This window comes from Zasmidium cellare (assembly GCF_010093935.1).
Source record: "Zasmidium cellare ATCC 36951 unplaced genomic scaffold M409scaffold_1, whole genome shotgun sequence".
In the NCBI taxonomy this organism is placed as follows: domain Eukaryota; kingdom Fungi; phylum Ascomycota; class Dothideomycetes; order Mycosphaerellales; family Mycosphaerellaceae; genus Zasmidium; species Zasmidium cellare.
The window spans coordinates 30428-55999 of record NW_022986945.1 but is presented as its reverse complement, the minus strand read 5'-3'; the positions used below and the strand labels follow the sequence as shown (position 1 = coordinate 55999).

At 55.5% G+C, this 25572-nt stretch overlaps 9 protein-coding genes across 9 annotated transcripts; 4 read left to right on the top strand and 5 right to left on the bottom strand.

The window, feature by feature from the left end:
- Window positions 1-247: 247 nt before the first annotated feature.
- M409DRAFT_61814 (uncharacterized protein) lies at window positions 248-1857 on the top strand (the record flags this gene model as incomplete). Its single annotated transcript, XM_033814888.1, has 3 exons — window positions 248-591; window positions 644-1510; window positions 1566-1857. The coding sequence occupies 3 exons, from the start codon at window positions 248-250 to the stop codon at window positions 1855-1857; spliced, it is 1503 nt and encodes a 500-aa protein (XP_033674261.1).
- Window positions 1858-2563: 706 nt separating this feature from the next.
- On the bottom strand, window positions 2564-5770 carry M409DRAFT_15656 (uncharacterized protein; the record flags this gene model as incomplete). Its single annotated transcript, XM_033803286.1, has 1 exon — window positions 2564-5770. The coding sequence occupies one exon, from the start codon at window positions 5768-5770 to the stop codon at window positions 2564-2566; it is 3207 nt and encodes a 1068-aa protein (XP_033674260.1).
- A 162-nt stretch (window positions 5771-5932) lies between these two features.
- M409DRAFT_61813 (uncharacterized protein) lies at window positions 5933-7315 on the bottom strand (the record flags this gene model as incomplete). Its single annotated transcript, XM_033814887.1, has 1 exon — window positions 5933-7315. One exon carries the CDS (start codon window positions 7313-7315, stop codon window positions 5933-5935), a length of 1383 nt encoding a protein of 460 aa, XP_033674259.1.
- Window positions 7316-8022: 707 nt separating this feature from the next.
- Window positions 8023-11061, bottom strand: M409DRAFT_15654 (uncharacterized protein; the record flags this gene model as incomplete). The annotated part of the gene is made up of 1 exon (XM_033803285.1): window positions 8023-11061. One exon carries the CDS (start codon window positions 11059-11061, stop codon window positions 8023-8025), a length of 3039 nt encoding a protein of 1012 aa, XP_033674258.1.
- A 2671-nt stretch (window positions 11062-13732) lies between these two features.
- Window positions 13733-17200, bottom strand: M409DRAFT_15653 (uncharacterized protein; the record flags this gene model as incomplete). The annotated part of the gene is made up of 2 exons (XM_033803284.1): window positions 13733-15093; window positions 15349-17200. 2 exons carry the CDS (start codon window positions 17198-17200, stop codon window positions 13733-13735), a joined length of 3213 nt encoding a protein of 1070 aa, XP_033674257.1.
- Window positions 17201-18843: 1643 nt separating this feature from the next.
- M409DRAFT_15652 (uncharacterized protein) lies at window positions 18844-19169 on the top strand (the record flags this gene model as incomplete). The annotated part of the gene is made up of 2 exons (XM_033803283.1): window positions 18844-18969; window positions 19020-19169. The coding sequence occupies 2 exons, from the start codon at window positions 18844-18846 to the stop codon at window positions 19167-19169; spliced, it is 276 nt and encodes a 91-aa protein (XP_033674256.1).
- A 984-nt stretch (window positions 19170-20153) lies between these two features.
- Window positions 20154-20586, top strand: M409DRAFT_15651 (uncharacterized protein; the record flags this gene model as incomplete). The annotated part of the gene is made up of 2 exons (XM_033803282.1): window positions 20154-20391; window positions 20450-20586. The coding sequence occupies 2 exons, from the start codon at window positions 20154-20156 to the stop codon at window positions 20584-20586; spliced, it is 375 nt and encodes a 124-aa protein (XP_033674255.1).
- A 168-nt stretch (window positions 20587-20754) lies between these two features.
- M409DRAFT_15650 (uncharacterized protein) lies at window positions 20755-22683 on the top strand (the record flags this gene model as incomplete). Its single annotated transcript, XM_033803281.1, has 1 exon — window positions 20755-22683. One exon carries the CDS (start codon window positions 20755-20757, stop codon window positions 22681-22683), a length of 1929 nt encoding a protein of 642 aa, XP_033674254.1.
- Window positions 22684-22855: 172 nt separating this feature from the next.
- Window positions 22856-24707, bottom strand: M409DRAFT_15649 (uncharacterized protein; the record flags this gene model as incomplete). The annotated part of the gene is made up of 6 exons (XM_033803280.1): window positions 22856-23152; window positions 23235-23999; window positions 24059-24174; window positions 24229-24411; window positions 24465-24594; window positions 24651-24707. 6 exons carry the CDS (start codon window positions 24705-24707, stop codon window positions 22856-22858), a joined length of 1548 nt encoding a protein of 515 aa, XP_033674253.1.
- Between the last annotated feature and the right edge of the window lie 865 nt (window positions 24708-25572).

Sequence of the window (25572 nt, the reverse complement as noted above, 5' to 3'; positions counted from 1 at the left end):
AGTCGATGTCGAGAGGAGTCTCAAGGAGTCTCAATTGAAAAGCATCTTTATATCCATCCTCCTGGGGTGAGTCAGAAGTCTTGGTACGTGTAGTAGATAGCAGCTATCACATGCAGGTGAAGTGTAATGCCAAGAAAACCCCGTCTTCCCAAGAAGGAAAGTCTGACGACGACTTTCAAGTCGACACGTCTCCAAGCTCCAGCCCAAAGCATTGAGAGCATCCACACACCCCAATGCCGACACAACGATGAGGTCGCTAATATCCTGGGCCTGGCTGGGCCTCCTCAGCACCACCGCCGTCGCCGACTCGAACCTCACGCACGAATCACGAAATATCCTCTCGTCGGCGTTCTCGCCCCCGAAGCACTTCCGCAATGTCAACCTCGTGCGGAATATCAACCTGGAGAAGAGCTATCCCAAGGAGACGATTAATGTTGTGATTGAGAATATCGATAAGGCGGCGCAGAGGGAGTACTATATCCCCTTCGAACAGGGGTCATTAGGGCAGATTGGTGGATTAGAGGTTGTAGATAAGAAGGAGCCGGAGAAGAAGGGTTTCGCGGTGGATGTTGTTGGTATTAATCCGTTCAGGTATGGAAATAACAATCCCGCTAGAAGACGGTCGCATCTGATTGTCTGGCAGCACCACGGAATACTACAAAATCACATTCCCAACACCCCTCCCGCCGAAGGAACAACTCACCCTCTCGATAACCTACTTCGTCCTCTCCGCCCTCTCGCCCCTTCCCCGCGAGATCCAGCAAACCGACAAACAATACGTCCTGCACAAATTTTCCGCCTACGCACCCTCGGCCTACACGACCGTCAAGCAAAAGACAAAGCTCAAACTCCCCACGACCGACGTCCCAGACGCCGTGACCCTCCCCGCTTCCCTCAACGCAGAGGGGAAAGAAGACCCGCAGAAGCAAGGGACGTCGTACACCTATGGTCCATACAGCGAGATCGAAGCGGGCGCAACGCAAGAAGTCAGCGTGCGATATGAGTTCACGAAACCTCTCACGCACAGCAAGTTGCTCGAAAGGGACATCGAAGTCTCGCACTGGGGCGGCAACATCGCCACAGAAGAACGCCAATGGCTCACGAACCGCGCCGCGACGCTCAAGAACCACTTCAACCGCGTGCAGTACCAGCAGAGCAGCTACTACAACCCTCCCACGTCCGCCTTGAAAGAGATGCGCTTCCCGCTGGTGGTCGGAAGTGTCGACGCATATTTCACTGACGACATCGGCAACGTCTCGACGAGCCGCTTCCGCACGAACAAGAAAGAGGCGAATCTCGAACTCAAGCCCAGATACCCCATGTTCGGGGGATGGAACTACAGCTTCAAAGTCGGCTGGAATGGCGATCTGCAGAACTTCCTGCGCAAAGTCAAAGGCGGTGACGGGGAGAGCTACGTCCTAAAAATCCCCTTCTTCGAGGGCCCAAAGCAGGCCGAGGGCATCGAGTACGAGCGCATCGTAACGAGAGTCATCCTCCCCGAAGGCGCGACGTGCGTATATCCCCAACCCCACCCGCATCCATTCAAACTAACACATCCACGCCAGAAACGTCCACTTCCAAACCACCCTCCCCATCATCTCCAACACCACCTCCCTACACCGCACCTTCCTCGACACCATCGGCCGCACGGCCCTGACCCTCACGGCCGTCAACATCGTCGACGAGCTGCGCGACCGCGAGCTCATCGTCACCTACGACTATCCCTTCGTGGCGAAGTTCACTAAGCCGCTCACCATCACGGCGGGGATTTTCGCCGTGTTTGTCGTGGCGTGGGTGGTGGGGAGTTTGGATGTTAGTATTGGGAGGAAGGAGGGGAAGGGGAAGAAAGTGGCGTAAAGGAGAGCTGCGTTGGACTTGATTCGTGGAAGAGTCAAGAATAAGATGGTAGACATGTAGACTTTGAATGTATAGTATATGAAAAGCTACTATCTATTTCATTCAAATCCTGCTCATCTATAAAGGCCGGTGAAACAGACCCGGCAACCAGGGGAGGACATAACAGACAACAGACAACAGCGGGCTGTACGAAATGCATAGGTCTGTCATGTCTGTCTATTAATCTATCTGTCTCTTCTCGTCTCATTTCACCTCCCGCTCCCTCACTCAAATGCAAACACTCAAAGCACCAGTCTTGCATCTTGCAATCTCTGCTGAGCGCGGCTCGTCCATACAATCAATACAGATGGCACGCAACGCACGCCTTCCTAGCGCTATGAGCATACCCAACCCCAATCCCCCATCCCAGCCCAAACCATCATCTCCACCACTGATGAATTGAGAATGAGATTGGATGACTACCCAATCCCAACCAACCATCAAATCACCCCAACAACCTGGCTCCTCCGTCCACCCGGCGTCATCACCTAAACGGACGGTGGGGCTCTGCTTCCACCACCTTCACCAGCACTTCCACCTTCTCCACCTCCACTCCCTCCACCACCGCCGTCCACATCCCCAGCAGTACAACGTCCGCACCGACATCAAAACTCATGCCGCTGGAAATCATCGAAACGCGGACTCGCATCATTCTGCGGTGAGGTGGTCATACCGAAAGCTGGAGGTCTTCCTGGCGTGGGGACGAAGCGGGGGGTTCGCTGTTGTTGATGATGTTGGGGAGAGCGGGTTTTGTCGTTTGAGGGGTTGAGGGATGGGGTTGGGTGTTCTGAGGTGGTGTGCGGGCCTGCTGTTGGCTTTGTTGTACTGGCGAGCGCTGAGGCGTCGTTGAGGGGCCCGGTCCCTGGAGTCCAGAGCCAGGCATCTGATGGGCGTGATAACTCGCCTGCTGTCCAACTACCGGAGTTCCTGTCCCAGGGATGAAAGGCGGGAGAGAAGGCACCGTTCGGATAGAAGGTAGACCATTCGGCATGGGTATTGCCATCCTCGGCGGCGAGACAGAGAATCCTCGCTGTGATGCCTGTTGAGGTGGGTACTGACTCAGCAGTATGGGAGGACTGTTCGCATTTGGCAGACCGTAAGCACTGAGGATGCTGTCTCGTCTAGCTTGACTTGCTGGATCTTGGAACGAGCGACTTGCTGCTTGCATAGGACTGGCAGGTGGCGGCATCGTAGTTTGACCTGCGCCGCCGTTCATGCCACGTTGCTGCGTCGAGCCCTGCGAGCTTCCATTTGACACGCTGCGAGCCATTCTAGACGCTTGCACAGGCACGCCAAAGCCCTGCTGTGGGAGCATCTGCGGCGGCGCTGAGATGAACGGGTTGACACTCATGCCATTGGAGAATGGACTCTGGTATCCGGCCATGATCTGTTGGGATTGACTACCGGCGACATTATTCCACTGAGACCAGCTCATCTTCTGATCAGGCGTGAAGAGACCTGGGCCTCGTGCAAAGGGGCGTTGTTGAGGCTGCACGGAGAAGTCCCCGGCTCCATCAAACGTGTTGATGTTGTCGCCACCCATGCGACGGAGCATGGGCGCAGCAGAAGGCTGAACTTGAGTTCGGGTTGGAGTCCTGCTAGGAGCGACAGACGCACGATCCAAGGGCGATTGAGCTGGCATCCGGGTCGAAGTCCTATCGGAAGCAGTACTTTCACTACGCTGGTGACTATGCGAACCTTGAGTCACCGCGCTGTGGACACTCGCACTAGACGACGAACTCAACCCGCGTTGGCGTCGATGGGCTTCTTCCGTATCTCCTTGTACGTTCAGCGGCGCCGCCATGTTCTGAGGGGATCTCACGTTGTTCCTGACCTTCTGGCTCGCATCGCCCAGAGCGTCGAGAAAGTCATTCATCGGATCTTGCGCCGGAGCCTCTGCTCGCGCTGGCTGGACGCTGTTCGACCTCCCGTTCACGGCCTGCGTAGGAGGGGAAGGTGCCGTGTCCACCGCTGGTGCTGGCGTGTTCGACATACTCTGGGCTTGCTGTCTTCGCTCGCTCTCCTTCTCAACCCGTCCCAGCTCGGCAGAGTACTGATCGATCTCCTCCTGGCCGGTGCTACCCACTTGCTGTGGCTGTGTGTCGCTCAGGGATCCATTGCCAGAGATGCCAGAGAACACCGCAACGCCTTCTGCCGAGTTCGCCCACTCGCCGAATCGGGCTACCCAGTCGTCCTGGCCTGCAGCTGGAGCTTGCTGCTGACTGCCAGAATTCCCAGGCTCCGCACTCTGTCTGTTTCCAGGTACGGTCTTATCAGGCACGCTGCTCGCAGCAGATTCTGCCCTGTATCCGCTAGCAGGTACGAAGCTGGCGGGCAAGCCAATTCCAACACTCTCCGCTCCGCTTGCTTCCTGCTCACGATGCCTCAGCTGAAACAGCGCAGTGCGATCGAAGTCTTGTTGGTTGACGTGGGTCGCAGTCGTAGGGAGAGTATGATAAGCTTGGCCAAACTCCCGCGACACGCTTGCTCGTGCATCTGTCGGAGTAAATCTGTTCAAAGGCGTGGGCTGCATCGACGGGGCACGAGTAAATCCCCTCAAAGTCGCAGCCTGAGCTGATGGAGCTCGAGCTGTAGTCCAGATCGAAGGGCTTTGCGCGACTGAACCTCGTCGGTCTGAAGGGACGAACAGGTCCTCGGGCGGGCGGGATGAGTCTCGAATGGCTTCATTTGCGGTCTTGTTCCCAGCCGGTTGCTGGACTGGATATGGCTTTCGCGAAGGTATAGCGGGAGTCGGCGCCGCTGCACCATTCTTCGGGACCCCGGCCTGAGTCTTAGTCGGAAGTTGATAAGGATTCGTCAGTGAGACAGCGGGAAAGTCGGACTCTTTACTCTTCTCGCTGGCCTTATCCGCGCCGTATTCATCATCCTTCTGGCTCTGCTTCTTCCTCTTCGAATCGACCTTCCTCTTCCTCTTCGGGGGCGGTGAAGACGGTGCCCGAGGGATAACATCCTCATCCTCATCTTCACCCTCAGACGCCTCAATCCGCTTCTTGCGTTTTGGAGCCTTCACTTGAGGAGGCGGTGGTGGCGGCGCTAGTCCCTCATCGTCGCTTGCGAAGTTCGAACTAAGCTTGCGCTTCTTCTTGTTCTTGCCGCGGGGTGTGTAGGCGGGGCCATCCTCGTTAGTGGGTGCTTGAATCGCAGTCTTGGTTTTCTTCACGGGAGCGGGCTCAGGTGCTTCATCGTCGCTCGCAAAGTTTGAGCCGATGGACTTCTTCCGCTTCTTCTTACTCCGCGGCGCAACAGTGATGTCGTCTTCGTCGGGAGGCAGTTGATTCGCAGTCTTCGGCTTCGAACTCCTCTTCCGATTCTGCGTGCTCTCTCGACGGCTGGCGGGATTCGGATTCGTCTCAAGCAGGAAATCTTCTTCCCCATCACTGATTGATTTCGGCTTCGAACTCTTCTTACGACTCTGCGTACTCTCTCGACGGCTAGCGGGGGGTCGCTCCACATTCGTGTCAGGCAGAAAATCTTCCTCATCACTCGTGGGCTTCGGCTTCGGCTTCGAACTCTTCTTGCGACCCTGTGCACTCTCTCGACGTCCTGTAGGAGGTCGCTCCACCTGCGTGTCAGGCAGAAAGTCGTCTTCCTCATCAACCGTTGGCATTGGCTTCGGCTTTGAACTCTTCTTACGACTCTGCGTGCTCTCTCGACGGTTGGTGGGCGCCGTACTCGTCTCAGCGAGGTCTTCCTCATCAACCATAACCTTTGCCTTCGAAGTCTTCGTGCGCGGTTGCGTGCTCTCCCGGCGGCTGGTGTCAGGCTGCGGCGTGCTCTCCTCACCAAAGAGCTCTCCCACAGTAGTCGGATCCTTGAGCGTCTGAGCCGCATTCCCACCAAGCCCACCAGACATCACCGGGACAAAGCCACCAAAACCTCCCAGTCCAGACCCGTCTCCTTCACCCCCGAAGAAGAAATTCCCCCATCCCACCCGATCCATCCCCTCCCCTCCAAAAGGATCCAAGCCATCAAGCCCACCCTGAACGAATTGTCCACATACAGCAATCTCTGAATTCTACCCAGCAGCCAGCAAACAATCATCCAGAGCGGTGAGGACATTCTCCTGATCCCTTTTCTCCACACCCTTGAACCCGCCAACATCCAAGTCCAACTCCATGGCGTCAGGATCGGGAGGCGCCGTCGAGGAGCGCTTAACTCCGTTCGTCAGGGGCCGTCCGTGGTCGCCGCCGAAGCCGTTGAGGTAGGGTGTGGTGGAGATGTCCGGGTAGTGTGTGAGCATGACGGTTTCGTCGAGGAAGTGGTCGATCTCGAGGTAGGGATCGGCGAGTTTGAGCGAGAGGCGGAGGTCTTGCATGTCGAGGGGATCGCGCTTGGCTTGCATTTCCATTTCAATGGGAAGCAAACCGGCCGCGTTTCGTTGCAGGATGCCTCTGTCGAGATCATTCTCCTCTTTGCGCAACTGTCTCCGGAATTTGTTCGTATGAATGCCCTCTCCACCCACTCCGTTAGAGCGTGCATGGCCGAGAAAGCCACCCAGCATCTCCTTAACAAACACCTCAGCAGCTTGCTCGACCAGCTCTGCAACAGACTGCAAAGCGCCCTGCTGCACACCTCCAGTAAGACCCTCCTCGTAACAAATCGGCTCGATCCGATTCTGCATATCCGCGACACCAGGAAACTCCAGCGCCTCCGACGCCAGCGTCTGCGCATACCGCCTCCGAATCTCAAGATCATGGCTCGACCGCGCCAATGTCGCCGTCGCTGTGCTTGGACCCGTGCCCGTCGCGCTCTGCGGCTCTGCCTGTTGTTGTGTCTGCGAAGAAGGCTTGACCACCAGCTCGCTGGCATAGAGATGCATCTCATGGAAAGGATCATTGACCGGCTTCCCAACCTCCTTCAACGCCTTAATCCTCTTGCGATCCCGCGGCGCCATACCCATAACCTCGTTCTTCTGCCTCTCCTCAAACTTATCATTCGTAACAGCCCCCGCGCCTGCGCTTTTCGACGTAGACGTCGGCTTGTCCGTCGCAACAACCCATGGCGCAACATCGGTAGGAGGAGGATCGCGTATGCTGTTCGCATAAAGCGCCGCGAGGAGGGTATTATGCAGATGCAGTGTCGACACAGGCAGCGCCTTATTCGCATCCGCTGCCGCAGCAGCAGCCGTGGGAGTCGACGAAAGCACCGGCTGCAACACCCACGCCAACTCCGACTGATTCAGACATCCTTTCACAAACTGCCCCAAAGCGAGTTTATACTCTCCCCATCCCTCCCCCAGCGCGGCTTTCAACTGCAGATATATCGGCTCCAAGTTCACGCGCTCGACTTTTGAATTTCCACCCAGCGCGGCGGCGCCTTGCTGCGCGATCGTCTTGCCGCCGACATGGTTCGTCACCGCGGGGGCGATGGTGGATAGCGAGAGCTCGGCGGGGTTCATGGCGGCGGTAGGGCGTTCATCGCATGGGTCGGATTTCGCGATCGAGCATGTGACAGGCGCAAGTGAGGTGCGGCGTGGTGAGTGGAGTGTCGCGAGTTGTCGCGCAGTGAGGTGATAGAAATATGAGAGTGAGGTGTGGTCGCTGATGTAGGCTGTCGCTTGTGCTTCAGCTGACGACTGCGAGTGAGGTGGTGGATGTCGCGGTGGTGGTGATGGTCTCCTACGATCACAAGCTCGAGGTGTTGTAGTGTGGAGTCGGCTCGTTCCGACGGGAAGCGGGAACGTAGCGTGCGCCAAGACTGGAGTTCACAAGACAAAGGACAATCAACTTCCCAGCAAGCATGTTCGCGCAAACAATCGAAACAAAGAGACATTGTAGAATCCGCCTCAGTTAGGCTTTCAATTTCTATCCAATACATGGATCTGAAGTCTCTCGCAGCAAAAGTCATATCAAGACTAATACAATAGAAGACGGCGTTGAGCCCGTGATGCCAGTACCTCTTTGAATGCCCTGCCATTCCTTTCCTTGCTCCGATGATGCATCGCCTTGGTCTTAAGATGCCAAGCGCTTTGGTAAACTCCTCCTATCCAGTGTCCTTGTCGTGGGTGGTGTTTTGTGTTTTCGCTTGAACGCTCCAAAAATTTGTTGTTATGATGCAAATTGGATGTTGGAAACCGATGTGTAGCCCGTGTCCATGTTCGCTGTGTTATTCAATCTCCTCCACTTTGTTCCCTTCTACTCGATCGTCGTCGTAAACGTCGGGCCAGTCAATCCATTGCCAGTGCTCGGAGTGGTCGATCGGCTCCAGTCGCATGTTGCCTCGGTCGTCGATGCCCTCTTCTGGGTGAACCATGACGGACGCGCCGACTGCTGCGCTTTGGATGCGTGCAGAGATTGGAAGTTGGTATCTCAAGACGCCCCTGACGATCAGCTCGAACGGGTATTGGATGACCTGCTCCCATCTTTCACTGCCTCGAATCTCCGTCTTGTTGCCAGGCTTCGTCAGTCGCACCTGGCCCATCGAGTAGTGCTTCTTCTGTTTGACCGGAGATGCGTCAAAGGACAGCGCTTGGTCGAAGTGGAAAATACGCCCCAAAAGCATCGTCTGCGCATCCTTCTCCAGGTCAGAGTCCTTACCATCTGAGCCAGGTGCATGCCAGTGACCGTCTGGATCCTGTATGGGGTTGGGGTTGCGGTCGTCCCCAGATCCACTCGATCTTCTTTCCTCCCTTCGCCCACTCTCTTTCGCGCCATCCTTCGGCTTGTGACTACCCACATGTTTGCTCTTGGCAAAGATATTGACGTCCATATCAGCAACACTAATGCTCAGAGTGTTCGGATTGATCGCGCCGACCTTCAAATCCAAGAACAACTCCTGCTCGCTGGCAAGGACGTTCTTGATCTCGTGGATTTCAATATCATACAGCGGCCGATTCGCGGAGAAGACGAACCCAATAGCCGAAAAAACGACCAGAATGATGACAAGGGTAGTAAGACAGCAAGCGCTGTACCGTCCACTCCACCATCGCCAGCGCGAATCGTCTTCATCCTCGTCGTCCATTTCATGGACACTGCTATGCAACCGCCGTGAGTTCCGCATACCTCGAGGTCCTCGTACCGTTCCCATGAGTGGCGTTCGCTCGTCATCTGCATTCTGTTCAGCATCAAAGTCGTACGGTTCCTGTTTCCTATTGCCAGCAAAGAATCCAGCAGACCGGAATTGCATACTATGAGGGCTCTTGGGCGAATTAGGCCTTGATCTTTGATGGTTCTGGCGCAGCTTCGAGGCTTGCGTGAAAGGTGAATCCTGCTCATAAGTTGCCGAATGATGGCCGCCTCTGCCAAATCGCCCGATGTGTCGTGGTGTATGTGTTCGTACCGTACCGCTGTTGCTCTCAGGACTATCGACGTCGTTGTATGGGTTGCTGGAGAATTTCATGCTTCGTTTTCCACCAACTCGTCGCTCATCAAAGGCGTCTCCAAACCCTCGAATAGCTCCCCGTGGCTGCTGCTCAGCCATACTGTGTGACGACGTGACTGATGGAGTTCTAGAATGGTGTCGACCTCTTCGCTGTGGTTCGGGTGGGTTCGATTCGTACACGAACGTCTCATCCGAATCCGACGTATTCGCCTCATCTACCGCATTCGCCACGCGGGCCTCGAAGAGGTCGGCTTTTGAAGTGGCTTTGCGCACAAATCTGTCAGAAAGTGTACCGAGAATGCCAGTCGAGAATGCGTGCTTCAAAACATGAGGGAAAGTAGGCCGTTGCAGTGCGGAGACGCTGATCTCTTTCTCGTCGTCCTCTTCGCGCCAAATCATCGATCTCGCCCGCTTCACCCGAGACGCTGGGACAGGACTTTGCTGCTGTGCAAGCTCGTCTTTGCGCTGTCGTAAAGCATTGTAGTAGAGCGACTCATACGCACTGACATATCGACGATCCTCATAGAGCCTGCGCAGATGAAAGGAAGAATGAGCAGTATAAGACATACCTGATCCTTGATTGACGCTTCTTTTCTGACGATCAGCCTTTTTGCGTTCCTTCTTTGGTCGGATAGTTTCGTTGCTGGCCTTCAATCTTATACTGCCGCTGTTGTCAGTCCTGAGACGATTGGCGCCTTCACCGGCAGGAGCAAGGCCAGACTGCGGGATGGATTGAACGGTTTCCGTCTCCACCGTCATGCCTTGCTTCCCATCACCAGCGCGCGATTTTGTCGTCGTAAGTGAGTAGCTGCTCTTTGGTGCTGTGTTTTTCGGCCGTTGTTGTGCGCTGTTGCTCGCAGGTTGAGATGCTGACTGCCTGCGGCCTCTGGATTGATTCGAGTCTGACTTGTTGCCAGCGCTTTCACTGCCACTTTCACCCTGTTGGGCGGGTTTCTGCTCTCCTTCTTGTTTCGGTGCTTCTCGTTTCGGTGACTTCGATTCGTCGTCAGAGATCTTGGTGAGTGGTTTCAAGTCCGCAGTAGCCTGCACTGCAGCAGGACTGGGTTCCTGAGCATCGGCGCTGTTTTCCTGCACGGTCTCCAACATGGACTTTCCACTTGCACCGCGAGACGATGCCTTTGGAGGTGGAGGTGGTTGTAGTTGTGGGTCAGGACGTTGATTGTCGCGACTCGCTTGTCTGGAAACGACTGGCGATGTGTTGTGATTGTTTTGCGGTGTTGAGCTGATGACTTCGATGCTCGGAGTGGTAGGTTGATCTCTTCTTTGCGCCGCCGCAGCAGCAGAACCTCGTCTAGAAGTGGGACCAGACGGTGGAGGCGATTTCAGTCTCGGCGACACAGGCCATGAAGGTGTGTTCTCGCCCGACGCAGAGGCACTCTTAGGTACTCTGGGCAGTTTCGACACCGCCTCTGTCACTGCACCTCCCTGCTGTTGTTGCTGTTGCAATTGAGGTACGCTCGACGCTGACAAAGCTCTTTGAATAGCCGCTGCGGAGGGCTGGGTGGAGAGATTCCCAGATATCGTCGGTGGCTTATCTTTTCGAATGGGCGAGGTGTTTCGCGAGGTATGTGGACTGGCGGCCAGCGGCGATGCGGTTTGGGGTGCTAGGTTGCTCGACGAGGACTTTCTCAGCGTCGGAGTGGGCGTAGGTGTGGTCGATTGCGATGATTGAGAGGATTGCGGCTTTTGTGGACCCTTCCTGGAGACTGTAGGACTCGAGCCATTACTGTTGTTCGCAGGTTCCACCGTCTCGCCCTGCCCGGTGAGGGAGCGGAAGTCGGTGTTGCTATCTTTGTTCGCCATTGCACAAGCGACTCTGTGATCTGTCTTTAAACTTCCAAAGTGTAGTTCCCATGGTGTTGTGTCGGGATGGTGGTCGTCTGCGTCACGACTTCATGGTCGGCAATGCTCTTAACGAAGGTGACAGTGGGTGACGCAGAGGGAAAGAAAAGCTAGTCGCAATAGCAAGGGTGGTCAAGGGTTTGCCGTATAGCAGCCGGGTAAGGCCTCGGTGGAGAAGAGGAGCAGACCGGGTCGTCAGCAAACGTGGTGCTGTTTGTTTGCGGAGTAGGGGTGTGCAGTCTTCAGGTACGGGGCTCGGGTCGCGTGTGGTTCGGCGGTGGGAGGGAGGCCGGGAAAGGGTTGGCGGTGGGTGGTATGTGGTCGGGCGAGGAGGAAGACCAGACGAGTCGTGGACAAAGAACAGCGAGCGAAGGTGAAGAGAAGCAGCAGCGGCGGTGCGTGCCGAACAACGTCCAGTGCTTCAGGCTGCGTTGTTTGTGACGCCCGAAGGAGGATAGCGCGAGGAATTTAGTGCGTGTCGGAAAGTGATGCTCGTACGGCGTCAGTGGCTGACCAGGAACACAACCCTCCGCCAAAAAGCAAACGTAACAGCAGAGCCAGCGACGAGACGAAAAGTACTTGTCACAGCAATCCTACCGCATGCTACACTCCAGACAGGCTTACGTTGCACCCCGTCGGCATCTGCACCTCTTTTCCCCCGGGCATTTGCGGCGCATGTGAAAGCATCCAACACGCAGCATCTCTGCCAGCGCCACACGCAACAGATACAGGTCCCGACCTGCCCTGCCGTGACATAGTAATGTACCGTCTCATCCGAGAACGACTCCTCACATCTATCCCTTCGCACGAACGGCCCACGCTTTTGCACCACAACAAACGCTGCTCTCACACGCAAGGAGGGATCGAAGCGTGGGCAGCGGTGAGCGAAAAGGCAGCAAGCAAGGAAACAACAACACACTCTCCATCACCCACGCATCCTCCAAAAGTCTCCTCGCTGGCTCACTGTTGGTGACGTGCCACTTTTTCATTCGCGACCGCGCCACCGCACTAGCCTCACTACATGTACACAGACCACTCGCTGACGGAGCATTTTCTGTCTCCCACACGAGTCTCGTGAGCACATGCAGCAGCCGCAGCGGCAACGAAAGAGCCGGATGTGCATGGCCCAGTAGCCGATCGACTCCCTACACCGAACACCTACCTACCTGCCTATCACCGTCGTAGGGCAGAGGGAAATTTCCTGTTTTCGGAAAAAGAGACATGTCTACGTACGTGAACTCTATCTCATCAAGCCGATGAAAAAGAATTCCAGCAACGACCGAACAACACCGAAGGCTCAAAACCATTCCTCCGGCGATGTGATGTGATGGGAAGGAAGGCCAGAAGCGAACGGATACCTCGTTACCCCCACGTGGCAGACCAAACGCCTACTAACGACAGACGAAGGAACAAGAAGCCTTCACCAAATCTGTATCTCGGATGCCGAAGCGTTTCTTTTTGGATCCAAGATTCTCACTCATTCACTTCAGCTCTACATTAGTTTTCGCCCTCTCAGCCGCATGTCGACCGCCACGGAGCACAACGAGAAGAACCAACACCCAAAATCTAACTGTCTTCCAAATCACAAGGCGTGGGATGGCGAGGACCCCAACTTCCACTCCCACCTCCAACTCCGTGCAGTCGCTCGCACAGATGCTTATCGCCTGTCCGTAAAGGAGATGCGCGTGTCCGCAAATCTTCATCACCAGTGAAGCCAAAAGAAACAAAAAAGATACATTTACTTTGCGCGGTGCTGTGATCACCGACAACGATGTATATAGGCCAAATCGCTTTGAATCATCGACAAGTTTTCCAAGTCCACCAAGCTGGATCGCTCACAGAATCCATCTCCCTCGCTCATCTTCACGACTACTAATCAATCATGCAGCACAACCACACCACACCTACTCCCCAAATCCCGACTACATGCATACATGCAACGACCCGAGAATCTGGAAACAAACCCCACACCCTCACATCCTCCTCACTCCAACTCATGCCGTACACATTGGAAACCAGCATGACACGACAGGCTCCACAACAGCCTGCTGCAACTCTTCGTACTCATCACAGCAGCGTGCTCAAGCAAGGCAGAACACATCACCACAACACAAAAGTAATAAAGCAAGGAAACAAGATCAAGACTCTTCACTTCAAAAGCTTCGGGTATCATCGCTACCAAACCCTACATGCTAATACTCCATGCTGCCATGCACACCATACAGACCATACCATCTTCTCCCTCTTCTGTCCAACACCAACATCGTCCAACAAGAAAAAAGTAAACCTCCCATACTGCCGTGTCCGATGCATCATCTCTGTATGATTCCGCGTCCGTGTCCGTATCCGTGCCGTGTCCCATAGTCCCCATGATCCCCAAAAACGCCGCCTTTGTGATGCTCTTCTTCTGTTGGTCGTCAAGTTCGTTAAATGCCGTCAATACTGTCCGTTTGCTTCGCCTCTCCCACCCCATCAATTCGAAATGCGTTCTCTCCTTGCACCCCTCCGTCTGTGCATGTGCATGTGTCACGACCGTCCAAGCAAGGTGCGTGAGCGGTGCGTTGCGCAAAAACCAGAATCTTCCCTTTGGTGTAACCACCTTCCTTCGTCTGCGACCTTGATGATATAGACCTCATATGTCGGTCATCTCGACATCGTCTTCCTTCATACCGTGGTTCAGAACATCGTCTGCTGGTCCATAGTTGCCTTCATATACGGTGGCTCCCGCGCGACGTCGCTGATCAACCCATTGTACGCTTCCAGTTGCGAGCAGCTGATCGATGACAGGGCGATTGTCAGGGTCTGGACAGATCATCCACTGAACCACACGATCCAGAGCTTCCGAATCTGTCGGGTCAACCATGAAGTTCGGTGGCTTCACCAGTTCCTGGCTGCGCTCCATCGTGGGTCCGGTGGGACGCAAAAAGCTGAGATCATCGTCGCCCTGGTTCGACGCGCAGAGGGACTCATTCGACTGACCATGCATCAGTTCAACAGGATCGCCTGACTCATCCCGCATAAGATTGCTGTCCGAACTCCAGGTCAAGCTCGGTAGGTCGCTCAAGTCACCCGCACGCAGGCGTTGCCATGATGTTCCGTTGTCGGGAAGCACGATGTTACCGGCAATCTCCAGCATGATCATACCGAGCGAGAAGATGTCGGCGGGTTTGTCGAATCGACCAGAAAGGACTTCCGGGCCGATGTACTCGCGGTCGCCTTCCCCGTCAATGCCAGCAGGGGCTGGCCACGTGCTTGCCATGCCAAAGTCGCCGATCTTGAGCAGGCCTTCCCAGTCGATGAAGATGTTGGCGGGCTTGAGGTCGAGATGGATGAAGTCGGCGTCATGGATTGACTTTACGCCTTGCGACAATTCCAGCAGGATCTTCCAGATGCGAAAGTCGTCCAATCGACCCTTGAATCCGGTGGACAGGAGGAAGTCCTTCAGATTGCCATTCTCGCAATACTCGGTCTGGATGTAGAGGTGGTTCTTAGCCTCCCACTCATCCACCAGTTCGACAATGTGCTCGTTGCCGCGGAGCTGTTTCAAAATCTGCACTTCTTGCATCTTACGCTGACGATCCTTGACGCCAGTATAAGGCTTCCTCGACTTCTTGACAGCCCAGACGTTGCTGGATGCGCACGTCTTGACATCGGCAGGTGAAGGGCCCGATTGGAGTGGCTTCTCGACCTTGTACACTTGGGAGAATTCGCCCATGCCGAGGGAGGTGACAGATGCAAAGCGGGAGGTCATGGCAGTGTCGACATCGTTCGCAAAGTAACCGGATGAGCCATGTCCTTGGGTAATGCTAAGGCCGAAGTGACTGTCTCTGGGTCCAGTTGGCGTTGCTGGTGGGAAGCTGTTGCTGTTGAAGAGAGATGACTTGTTCTCGACAGATATCGACAGGTTGCTTGGGTCCGGTGGGACGAAGGAGTCCTGCGGAGTGTGAGGAGAGTACTTGTGTGGCTCCTCACTGGTGTCTAAGGGGCATGGAGCTGGAAGAGAGTCAGACCAGGCACGCGGATCATCGCACGCATCCAACAAGGGGTAAGATCGAACTGATCTCTTGGCAAGCGGTGAAGGAGAAGTCGGTCGTTGCGGTTCATGCATCGACTGGCTCCGAAACAACGACGGCGAAGGAGTTGCGCAGGCTGTCAATGTGATGAACGGCATAGGCGAGTCATCAATCGCGCAGTCTGCGTCCCTCTTCTCCGCTCGAAAACAAGGCGTAGACGCACCCATGTACTTACATTCATCACCTGGTGTCGGCGAATGCTCACGGTCGGCTGGTGAGGCAAACGTGTCGGGACCCAGGGAAGTTCTCCTCCCAAACAGACTGCTGCGCAAGCTGTTGCTCTTTCCCTTTGATTGTGGCCGGGTGCTGGCAGAAGATGTCGACTTTGTTGGCGTTGGCGGTAAATCATCGTTGTTCGCAGGACCCACCAAGTGGTGTGTAGGTGAGTTGCTCTGGTCGTCTCCATCTGCGCTAAGGAAACTGCTGCGACGAGTGAGTTGTGGCTGGTTGACTTTCGAGCCGAAAATGTTGACGCCCTTGCCGAAGGATTCAGGGGAGACCTTGGACAATCTTCCATTGAAAGGTGTGCTCGGGCTGCCAAACTCGTGCAGTGGTTTCGTCACCTTGCCCAGCGCGGAAGGAGCTGGGCTGGCGCCAAACTGGATATGAGGTGCCTTCTTCGACGGTGTGTCCGGCATGTGCGTGCTCGAGAAGAGATTGGCCGGTGGTCCATCGATGTTACGATGTCGCTTCGAGATCAGACCGGTGGACATGAAAGCTTGCGGCAAAGGTTTGGCCATCTTAAAGGCAGCAGGTGTGGCGTGCGACCCTTGACTACCGCCCTGTGCAGGCCGTATGGCGCCGATGGGCAGAGACTTTGAAAAGCCAGGCGGAGGCCTGGGAAGGTCGGGCTGAGGGTCTTTGGGAATACTCTTAAACTCGATATGAGTCGGCTCATCCTCACCGTCTTTGTCGTCTTCAGCAGTCACGCTAGAGGTGGACGAAGATGGGGTCAAGGCGTGAGACAGCGGATGCGGCTTCGGCGCTGACTGGTAGAGTTTCTGCGCAGGTGGTGGAAACAAGACCGGTGGGTCGCCCAAGCTGCCTCGCCGCACTGAAGAGTCCATATCAGGGCTGCGAAGTGGCAGTGCGCCGTCCAGGGAGATTCGTGACCGAGCTCGAGAAAGTGAGGGACTCATTGTACCCTCGCGACCAGCTTCGCCAAAGAGATTCTTGCGTGCAGACCCAGCACGCTGCTGTAAAGTCGACTTTCGCAGGCTGAATGGTCGTCTTTGTGGTGAGCTTGCAGGAGGTGCAGCCCAGGCAAAGTTCTGGCCAGTCTCCTTCTCCTTTTCCTCACAAGACTCTCCATTGTCACTATGAGAGCTGTCAAAGCCTTGGTCGAAAATGTTGAAGTCGGCACCCAGAGATGATCCATGGATGCTTCTGCGCTTGGTGCTGCGCGGGCTTCCCAAGCTGGCCGCCTCAAGATTCATGACACCGTCACTTCTCTTCAGTGGACTGGACTTCATGGGTGATCCATGTTCTCGCATGACAGGTTGCAAGAGCTTATCAGGACCTGGCTTTGCAAAGTCCAACTTGATGGGGTCGTCGAAATGCGACTCTGGCGCAGCCTTCACGGCGTCGTCGGTGCAGTCCACGTTCTCCTGGTCCTGCTCTGTGGAAGAGCGACGGGTGGCGTATCGGGGAGTGGCGTTGGCCTGGTTGGTGTTGTCGCTGAGTGCGCGCCTGAGTGGGCTGTTAGGCGACGCTCTTCGGGATCTCGTGCGAACGACCCCAGTTCGCGGTGGTGCGGTCTTGGTGTAGTGTGTGGAGTCGGCGCTGAATGCGCGGCTCAGTTGGGATGGTGATCTGGGCGCAGGCGACATGGGCGCAACTGGAGAGGTGGCGGCGCCTTTGGTGGTATACAAGGTGAATCGCGAAGGCTTCGAGGGCGAGCGCGAGAGGGAGCGACGGATTTGGCGGATCGTATTGAAGCCGTCGGTGCCGTGAGCGTGGGTGGGCGACAGCATGTGCATGCTCCCGCCAGGCGAATGGCGCGGCGAGTACTCCAACTCCATCACCATGTGCGCGCGCGATCAGCCCAGGTCGTGCTGTGAATGCGCCAGGTTGCGGGAGTCGCACAAGTCAGCGGTCGCGGTGGGCGGTCGGGCGCGGTTATATGCGATGTTTGGCGGGGCGCCTGTTGCTGGGGAATGCGGCGATGTGGGATGCGATGCCTGACGGGCGACAGGCAGCGAGATTCAATCGCTGATGAGGCGGCGGGCGCGCAAGCTGGCGGATGTCGCTGAGATCGATCGGGGCGTCGCGGCGACAGGATGGGCGTGTCGGGAGTGGCACGGCAGGGTGGCGGGGACTCGGTCGATAAGGATGTCCTTGTTTGTCGGCGATGCGGTGGGTGGACGAGTCTAGGGAGGGCCGAGGAATGCAGATGGGAGTATCAAAACACGCGCGTCGTCAGCGGTGAGGTTGCGCGGGTGCCGAGAGGCCGGTCAGCGATGGCAGCGGGTGGTGCTGGTGAGATGGTGGTCGTGGTGAGGATGGCGAGACATGTGTCGGCGTGCGTGGCCGTTGCTACATCGCTGGCGGGCAGAGAAGGCGTGCGGCGTGAGGTGTGCGTGGGCGGCGTGAGTCGAGTCCAACGCGTGTGGAAGGTGCAGGGTCAATGCACACAAAAACAAGCAGGGTCTCTCCTTCTGCCGCAAGCTTAAACTCAAAGCCCACGCGAGTTGGTCGCGTTTGCACGCTGCTAGTTCTGCAGCTTCCTGGTCAGTCTGTTCGACTCGAGGAAAGAGCATCCACCGTCTCAACACCTCGAGGAAGGCACGCCCTTTATTGCAGATCAACATCGTCTCCTGAGTCTGTACGTTCATCTCGACAGCTGGCAGTACCATCTTCATCGATTGCCCCTGATGGCACGTGATCCAGCAAGTTTCAACGTTGTTTGCCGTCGACGTCACCGGCCGTCCCTGAACAACCATGCCCTGCCGAACTCTGCAGAACCCAATCCAATCCCCACGACCTTTTTTCGCCTCGCCCAAACCCACTCCCGCCAGCACACCAGCAGCAGGTCACGCGCCGCGTTGCTGTGTTGGCCTCGATCGTGTCGTCCGCATCGAATCCAATCGGCCATTTCCACCACTTTTGCATGAAACAAGAAAGACCCCTCATGCTCTGCCGACTGTCAGGTATCCAGGCCGCAATTTCTTCAGCACAGGCTTGGCTCATCTAACGACGCCATATCACCCCACCACCTCACATTCACACCCCAATATCAGTCTGTCTCTCTCACACAATAGCGGCAAAGGCTTTGTTGCTCGGATCGGCGGCGCTCTGCACGATCGAGCATTCCAGAGCGGCGACTGGCGTGCCGTCGTGACCAGCGCCCAGCCCCAGCTCCTAAGTCTCGCGAACGGACCCACTCTGATGCGGCTTTGACGTTTTCTCTAGTAGCTTCGATGCCTCCATCGCTTTTCTTCACAACTACGTCAGTCTACTACAACCACAAAAGTTGGAATACCGAACTTAAGTGTACGCTCTATATAAGTATGTTGACGATCATTCCATTGTTCGTGTTTCCTCATCATTGCCAATCTTCACAAGCATTCATCCCGGCAACTTCAACGCACCGACACTTGCTCGACCTTGGCTGAGACTGGCCGTGCACACATCGAGATAACATCCAACTTCGAGAGACTGAATCGCAATCATGGGCGCCACTACACCTGCCACCGAACGGCCCATGTTCCTGTCCGCCGACAAACGCAAGATCAGCTACCGCAGCAAGAACGGCAGCACCATCACACTCGAGTTCAAGAACAAGAACTCGCCAGCTGTCGAAGGCCTTCGAGAGCTATCCAAGAGAAATCCACTCCCAGTCCTCAGCAGAAAGCCGGCGCGATCGAATGCGAAGCAGAACTGGATGCTGAAGGCAAGCAAAACCTGTGGCTTGGTGTCTACGACACGTTGAGCTTCTGGGTCATGGAGGCCATGGAGATCGCCGCTTTCGGTCCTTACGACGAGCCAGCAAAGTGAAGACAACCGTCCATACCAGCTGGGCTCCAGAAAGCAGCCAATCTCGGAGAGACACTGGACCATGTCAGACGAGAACAGCTCTCATATCCTCCTCCCACTCGTCGACGATGTAGAAGACGATCGGACTCGCCGTCTTCTACGCCACACATTACCACCAGTGCATGGTGCAGCTGGGGACATCCCTCGAAGTCACAATCAGACGACCGGAGAAGTCACCCCAGTGGCCACATCAGATCGACCCGCGGCTCTCTTACGCCCACCACCGAATGCTCCAGAGACATCCCTTGTCACTCAAAATCACCTCTTCTGGTCGACAAACAATCAGGGGGAGATCCAACGGGCATCGGCCGCCGCAGAGTCGAGCATATAGGTACTAATCCTGAGGAGGATAGGGAACATTGTTCGACAGGTTGGGCAAGTTAGTAAAGGAGGGTTGAAGACACTGGGAAGTCGTGGTGTTGGGAGGCGATGCTGCGTAGACTGGCACCGTGAGAGTCCGTGGTAGTGGAGGAAATGTAACATCTAGTCAACAAAATGCAAAGTCAGCGTATGCACTGCATATTTCAATGCTCTTCCCAAGCCGCTCACACAACTCAAACTTCAACCTCGCCAGCCCTGATGCGCAGTCGAGCAAAAAGCAATGGAGACAATTGATTGGCCCCAGAACGAACTCCGGCTTATGTAAAGACGTTGTGCCTGTCGGGCTTTCCTCGACAAGGCTAGCTGCACTTCACCTGCAACCAGCTCGCCAACGATTCGTTTCAAAGCTTCCATTAAACCACTGCAACATGTGCGAGGCCAAGCCCAGTACCGCCGATAGAAAACAGATGAGGTGCCTGAGCGAGAGTCAAAGTGGGTGAGTTTTCCACGCAGCTGAGGATGTGATCTCTTTCAGTATCCAGCGCGAGTGGCAGGGTGTAGACGGGCAGGTGTTTCTTCTTCTCTTCTGTTTCTGCACTTTTCCTACGTCTCCTGGCCCCCACGATGGTCATCAAGCGTGACAGTCAAAACTACATCAGTCTGGACAACCTTCGAACCCACTCAAGCACGTGGAGCAGCGACGTCCATAGTCCAGAAGAACCGACGAAGCCCGAGAACGTCGAGCCAGCGCAGGATGAGAAGCTCTCAAGCAATCGGCCATGGTGGGCAACCATTGTCATACAGATCTTTGCTCTGGCGTGGATAGCCCCCATGCTCACATTGCTGGTTTTGAACCTCAAAGGTAGATGCAAGTGATACACTGGCATGAGATTGGGACTATACTTACCTCTAGATGCCAGGATATGTCATCGGCCCTACAGCATGGTGTCCCTCGAGACACTGCTACGCGGAGACCTTCGCTTTCAACACCTTGGCCCACCAAGAGAAGCTGAGGAAGTTCAACCACAACGACCACAATTTGCTGGGAGGCAAGTAAAGAAGCGCGAACAACACCTATATCGTCGCAGCGTCCTAACTTGGAGCAGCCCTGCAACTCGTCGCCAAAGCCCTTGAAGTGTGGTTCGAAGTCATAGCAGGCCTGCTGGTATACCTGATCACTCTCCAGATTGCAAGCCAAAAGGAGGGCATAGCGATTGGATACCTCATGACCCCATTCGAGTTCTCACGACTACCTGCGCTGTTCGATGTACTCCTCTGGAAGATTGCGCCTGGACTTGGTGAAGCACGATCGAAATCTGCGAGAATATATCGGCGGAGAATCTACTTACTGCTGCTTCTGATCATCAGCCTGTGCGCACTCTGCAACCTCATGGGCCCCGCGACTGCCGTTCTGGTTCTGCCAACACTGCAATGGATTGATACGGCAAATGTTGGGAACAGTAGTTTTGTGGGAATGAACGCCGCGAACCCACCCCAGGCTGGCAACTGGTTCATTCAAACTTCGAACTGTACCGCGAACGAGGCTCAAACCTTCAACTATTCCTGCGCAGCTCCCACATTTGGCTCAGCGCTCGATGTATGGCTGGAGTCCATCAGGAATACGGCGCCAGGCGTGACACAGCAGGATCAACTTACGTTCAATATCAACACCACGTACTCAATCTCCACCGATGGGCCTCTGACGGCTAGATACAACTCATCGCTGTATTGGGCCCCGAATCGAGAAATCCTTTCGAACCTCAGCGCCGACTTTCTTGCTGTTGGTCTGCTGTCCCTTGGTGTAGACGAAAAGACCTGGGAACAGAATGTCGGCTCATTGGATTCGTACAACTCATACGCCGAGTACAACAGTAGTCTAAACTTGGCTATTCTGCGCAACGGGCCAATCCTGGGGGCTATTGTGAACAACTGGATCAGCTTCGACAATGCCTCTGTCACTGTGGTTGAGGTTGCTCCTAATCAGCAAATTCGATGCTACGACAGCTATAATCTGGATAGCTTCGATGGGACTTCGAGCGGAAACTACACAAAGTGCATACAGACCGGGACGGGATGGAGCCCATCGAACAAGATGTCCAATTTCTCCGTCGCTGGCACGTATGACTATGCTACTACTCGAGTTGTGCGACCAGACACGCAGATCAGCATTTTCTCGTCGGAGAAAGCTGCGTTTTTGGAGAATGGAGTCCTTCCTGACTGGCTGCCGGGTGACTGTCTTAGGAATGGCACTGTTCCTACCGGAACAAACTGCGACTACAATCGACTGTTCACCATGGATCACTCCTCACCTGTGGCAAACCGCAGCTCCAACGTCAACACAATGGAAATGACCACACGCCAAAATACAACCTCTGTAACAGCAGCCATCGACTTCATCGCCTTCCTCGGTTTCACAACATACACTCTGGATGCCTCACCAATCACCAACCCCTCCCAAGTCATTCAAACCGAAGATATTGACAACACCCAAACCTCCATCACCATCGATCCCTCCTGGATGCTCGCCGACTTCTCCGCTGACGCCGGCTCAATCCAATCCCCAGACCACTCTACCTCCCAACAACTCTCCAACCTCATGAACACCTTCCTCTCCCTGGCCCAACAACCCAATCCCTCCACGGACTCCCTCTCGGACACAGACCAAAACAACTACTACTACCTCACCATGATCTCCATCGCCCAAACCCTCTCCATAATCGACATCAACACATCACCCTCAACATCCTCCTCCACCACCACCCAAACCCACCCCCTCCTCCACCGCAGCGCCCGCATGAACGTCTGGGCCTACAGCGCCTCCTCCTCCCGCACCGCCATCCTCGGCACCATCGTCGCCATCATCGGCATCGTCGTCACCCTCATCCAATTCGTCATGTCCCTATGGGATAAGAGGCCTTTCCGTAGTTCGACGCAGTTGCTCGTCGCGGCGCTGGAGCATGTTCCGAGGGATGAGTTTAGGGGGCGGCAGACGAGTGAGGAGGGGGTCGCGAGGGTGAGGTTTCATGTTAGGGAGGCTTTGGAGGGGGTTGGTTTTGGTGGGGGTGGGGATGGGAAGGAGAGAGAGGGGGATGGGGATGGGGATGGGGGTGGGGGCTTGGTGGGGAGGATTCGGTTTCAGAGGACGGAGGGGTGAGGGATAATATCCAATGAAATGAAGAATTCGAAGTTTGAAGGTTCTTCGTTCAGTCGTTCATACTCGTTTCACATCTTTATAACAAAAGTCCCTTCCCTTTCTCTCTACATCCCCCCCTCACCCTACCCCTCTCCAAATCCTAACTCCCACCTCTCACCTCTCTCACGTTCACTCACGCCCCCTCCCCCTCCAAATCCTTATCCTCCACCATCTCTCCCCTCCCCGGATCCACCTTCTCCTTCAAATCAAACTCCTCCGCAAACCCCTCCGGCATGCGCTTCGCCACCTTCACCGGCTGCAGCGCGTTCTTCGCCCCCAAGAAGAACCCATCAATGTCCTCGAGCGTGCGGTCGCGGGTCTCGGGGAGTAAGAGGTAGACGAAAACCACCGTGCAGAGGTTCGTGCAGACGTAGACGAGGTAGTATTTCCAGCCGATGGATTTGAAGGCTGTGGGGGTTATTTCTGCGACCTGCGGGGGTGGTGTTAGTATATTTTGGTGGGTGTGGGTTGGGGGTTGGGGGTGGTGGTTTTGGAGGGGATGGGGGACGTACGAGGAAGTTGAAGAGCCAATTGCTGCATCCTGCCATGGCGGTGACTTTCGTCCTGATCCTCAACGGCGCGATTTCGGAGCTGTAGAGGAAGGGAATGAGGAACAATCCAATCGGGAAGGCCGCCAGCGCCATGAAGTAGAAAATCAACGAACACCCCGCGGCCGTGCGGTTCTCCGGGTAAGCTTGCAACCCAGCCAGCCCGGCATTGGCGACGCACATGAAGAACGCGCCCGCCATGAGGAGTTTCCTCCGGCCGAAGCGGTCGATGAGGAAGATGGACGACGTCGCCATGAGGAATTGCCAGGTTTGCAGACACGCGGAGATGATGCGCGAGGTGATGGCGCTGTAGTGCAGGTCCTGCTGGAAGATGGTGTTGGAGTAGAAAGTGATGACATTCACGCCGCTCATCTGCGCGAGGATGTTGAGGACGATGGCGATGAGCGTGCGGGTGAGGTGGCCGTTCGGGGTCCGCGCGAAGGGGTTCCCGGAGTGGCCTTGGGAGTCGAGGTCAATGCTATTGCGGATTACGCGCACGCGGGCGGCGATGAGCTCCGAGTCGGCGGGTTCGTTTTCGAGTTTGGAGAGGACCAGGGCGGCTTCTTGCGTGCGGTCTTTGGAGAGGAGCCAGCGCGGGGATTCTTCGAGGAAGGGCACCATGGTCATGACGATGAGGGCGAAGACCGCTTGGAAGGCGATGGGGAAGCGCCAGGAGACTTGGTTTTGGCGGATGAAGTAGAAGCCGAATTCGATCCAGCCGACGAACATCTATGCCAATCGTTCAGTATGGTGGGTGCGTTTGTCATTGGTACGAGATGGTGACTTACGACTCCGAAAATGGCTGCTCCGGCTTCGAGCGTAATCAACAGACCTCGCTGATGTGCTTCAGAACTCTCACCAACCCATGTTGGGATCGTTGCTGTGAAGGCTCCCACGCCGAGACCTGCTTCGTATCAGTAATCTTGCCCTTTTCATTTCGCAGTCTCGACTTTCTCACCAGTGACAATTCTCGCTACAATCAACTGCGCCAATTGGAAGCTTGTAGCTTGAATAATGACTCCGATCAGGACAGTTATAGCTGCTCCAAAAGTTGTCCATTTCCTGCCGTATCGTTCACCGAAGAAGAAACAGGCGAGCGCGCCAAAGGCTGCGCCGACTTCGTATAATGCCACAGTGGTTCCTGGGGAATTTTTCAGCATCTGGTTTCAAAGTATATCGGGTGATTGCAGCTACCTTGCAGTGTTGCATTCTTGTCATCCAGCTCCGGCGTAGATGTGTTGATGGACGGGAATTGATTGTAGAACGAGGGCAGCGTGAGAAGACCGTTCATGAGTGCCTGGTCGTATCCTTGCAGAATCCATGCCTTTCCCACGATCAGCCTTCTCGCTCTCTGATACATCCAATTTCAATTCCACTCACAGTCGCACCAGTAAAAGCCAGCGTCAAACGCAGCCGTCTTCCACGCATTTCCATCATCTTGTCGGCTGGCTTCTCACAGCGAAAACGTGAAGAGAGGAAGTGAGAAAACGGAGGAGAGAGCGAGCGCAACACACTTACGAATCCATGGACCACCGTCCTCTTAAACCAACGGTCAGATACTCCACAGATAAGTCAGACCTTAGCACGATATCCCGGGAAATGGCGGAGCGAGCGCAAAGTCCTCCTGCTGCGAGTGCGGAAAGAGGTCCCAGCGGAACACCATGTGCCCACCTAGCGCGGCAAATGGCAAATCACAGCGCACGACACGAGCGGTTTTCTTCCTCCGGTCCCACCCAAAAGCGCAATCCGCCACGGGGAGTGACTTGTGGGGATGATGGGTCATCATGCGGAGGAGCGGTGCGTGGAGTCATCGTGGTAGTTGTTGAGCCCGCCCGTCCTGCTGCTGCTGCTGATGGGAGGTGTGGTTGCGGTTTTCGTGGATGACGACAAAGCGCGGACTCTGACCGAGAGCAGACGTTGGATGGGAAAGGCTTGGTCAGGAAGGACGTCTTGGCTGGCGTGCATGGCTGAAAGCTTGGTCGTCTTTCAAGCTCGTTGGCTCGGAACAAGCTTCGCGCCTGGGATCGGGTTCGTCTTCGTGTCGGCGTTTGATGGTACGTCCCGACTTCTCCAGCTGCGTCCTCCACTGTTCTTCCTGCGGCCCCCCTGGGGATTCGGGTTACAGTATCTTCTGACAGCCAAGCGCTGTTGCCGACTGCCGTGGAGGAAATCCGAACAACTCGTCAGTATCGGCCGAGCATTTCCCGCGAACCTGCAAAGGTAGACAGCTTCAAATGCTTATGAGCGATGGACTTAATGAGATCTTCGACCCGGACCAGAGAGTCAGCGCAATCGTTGGCGA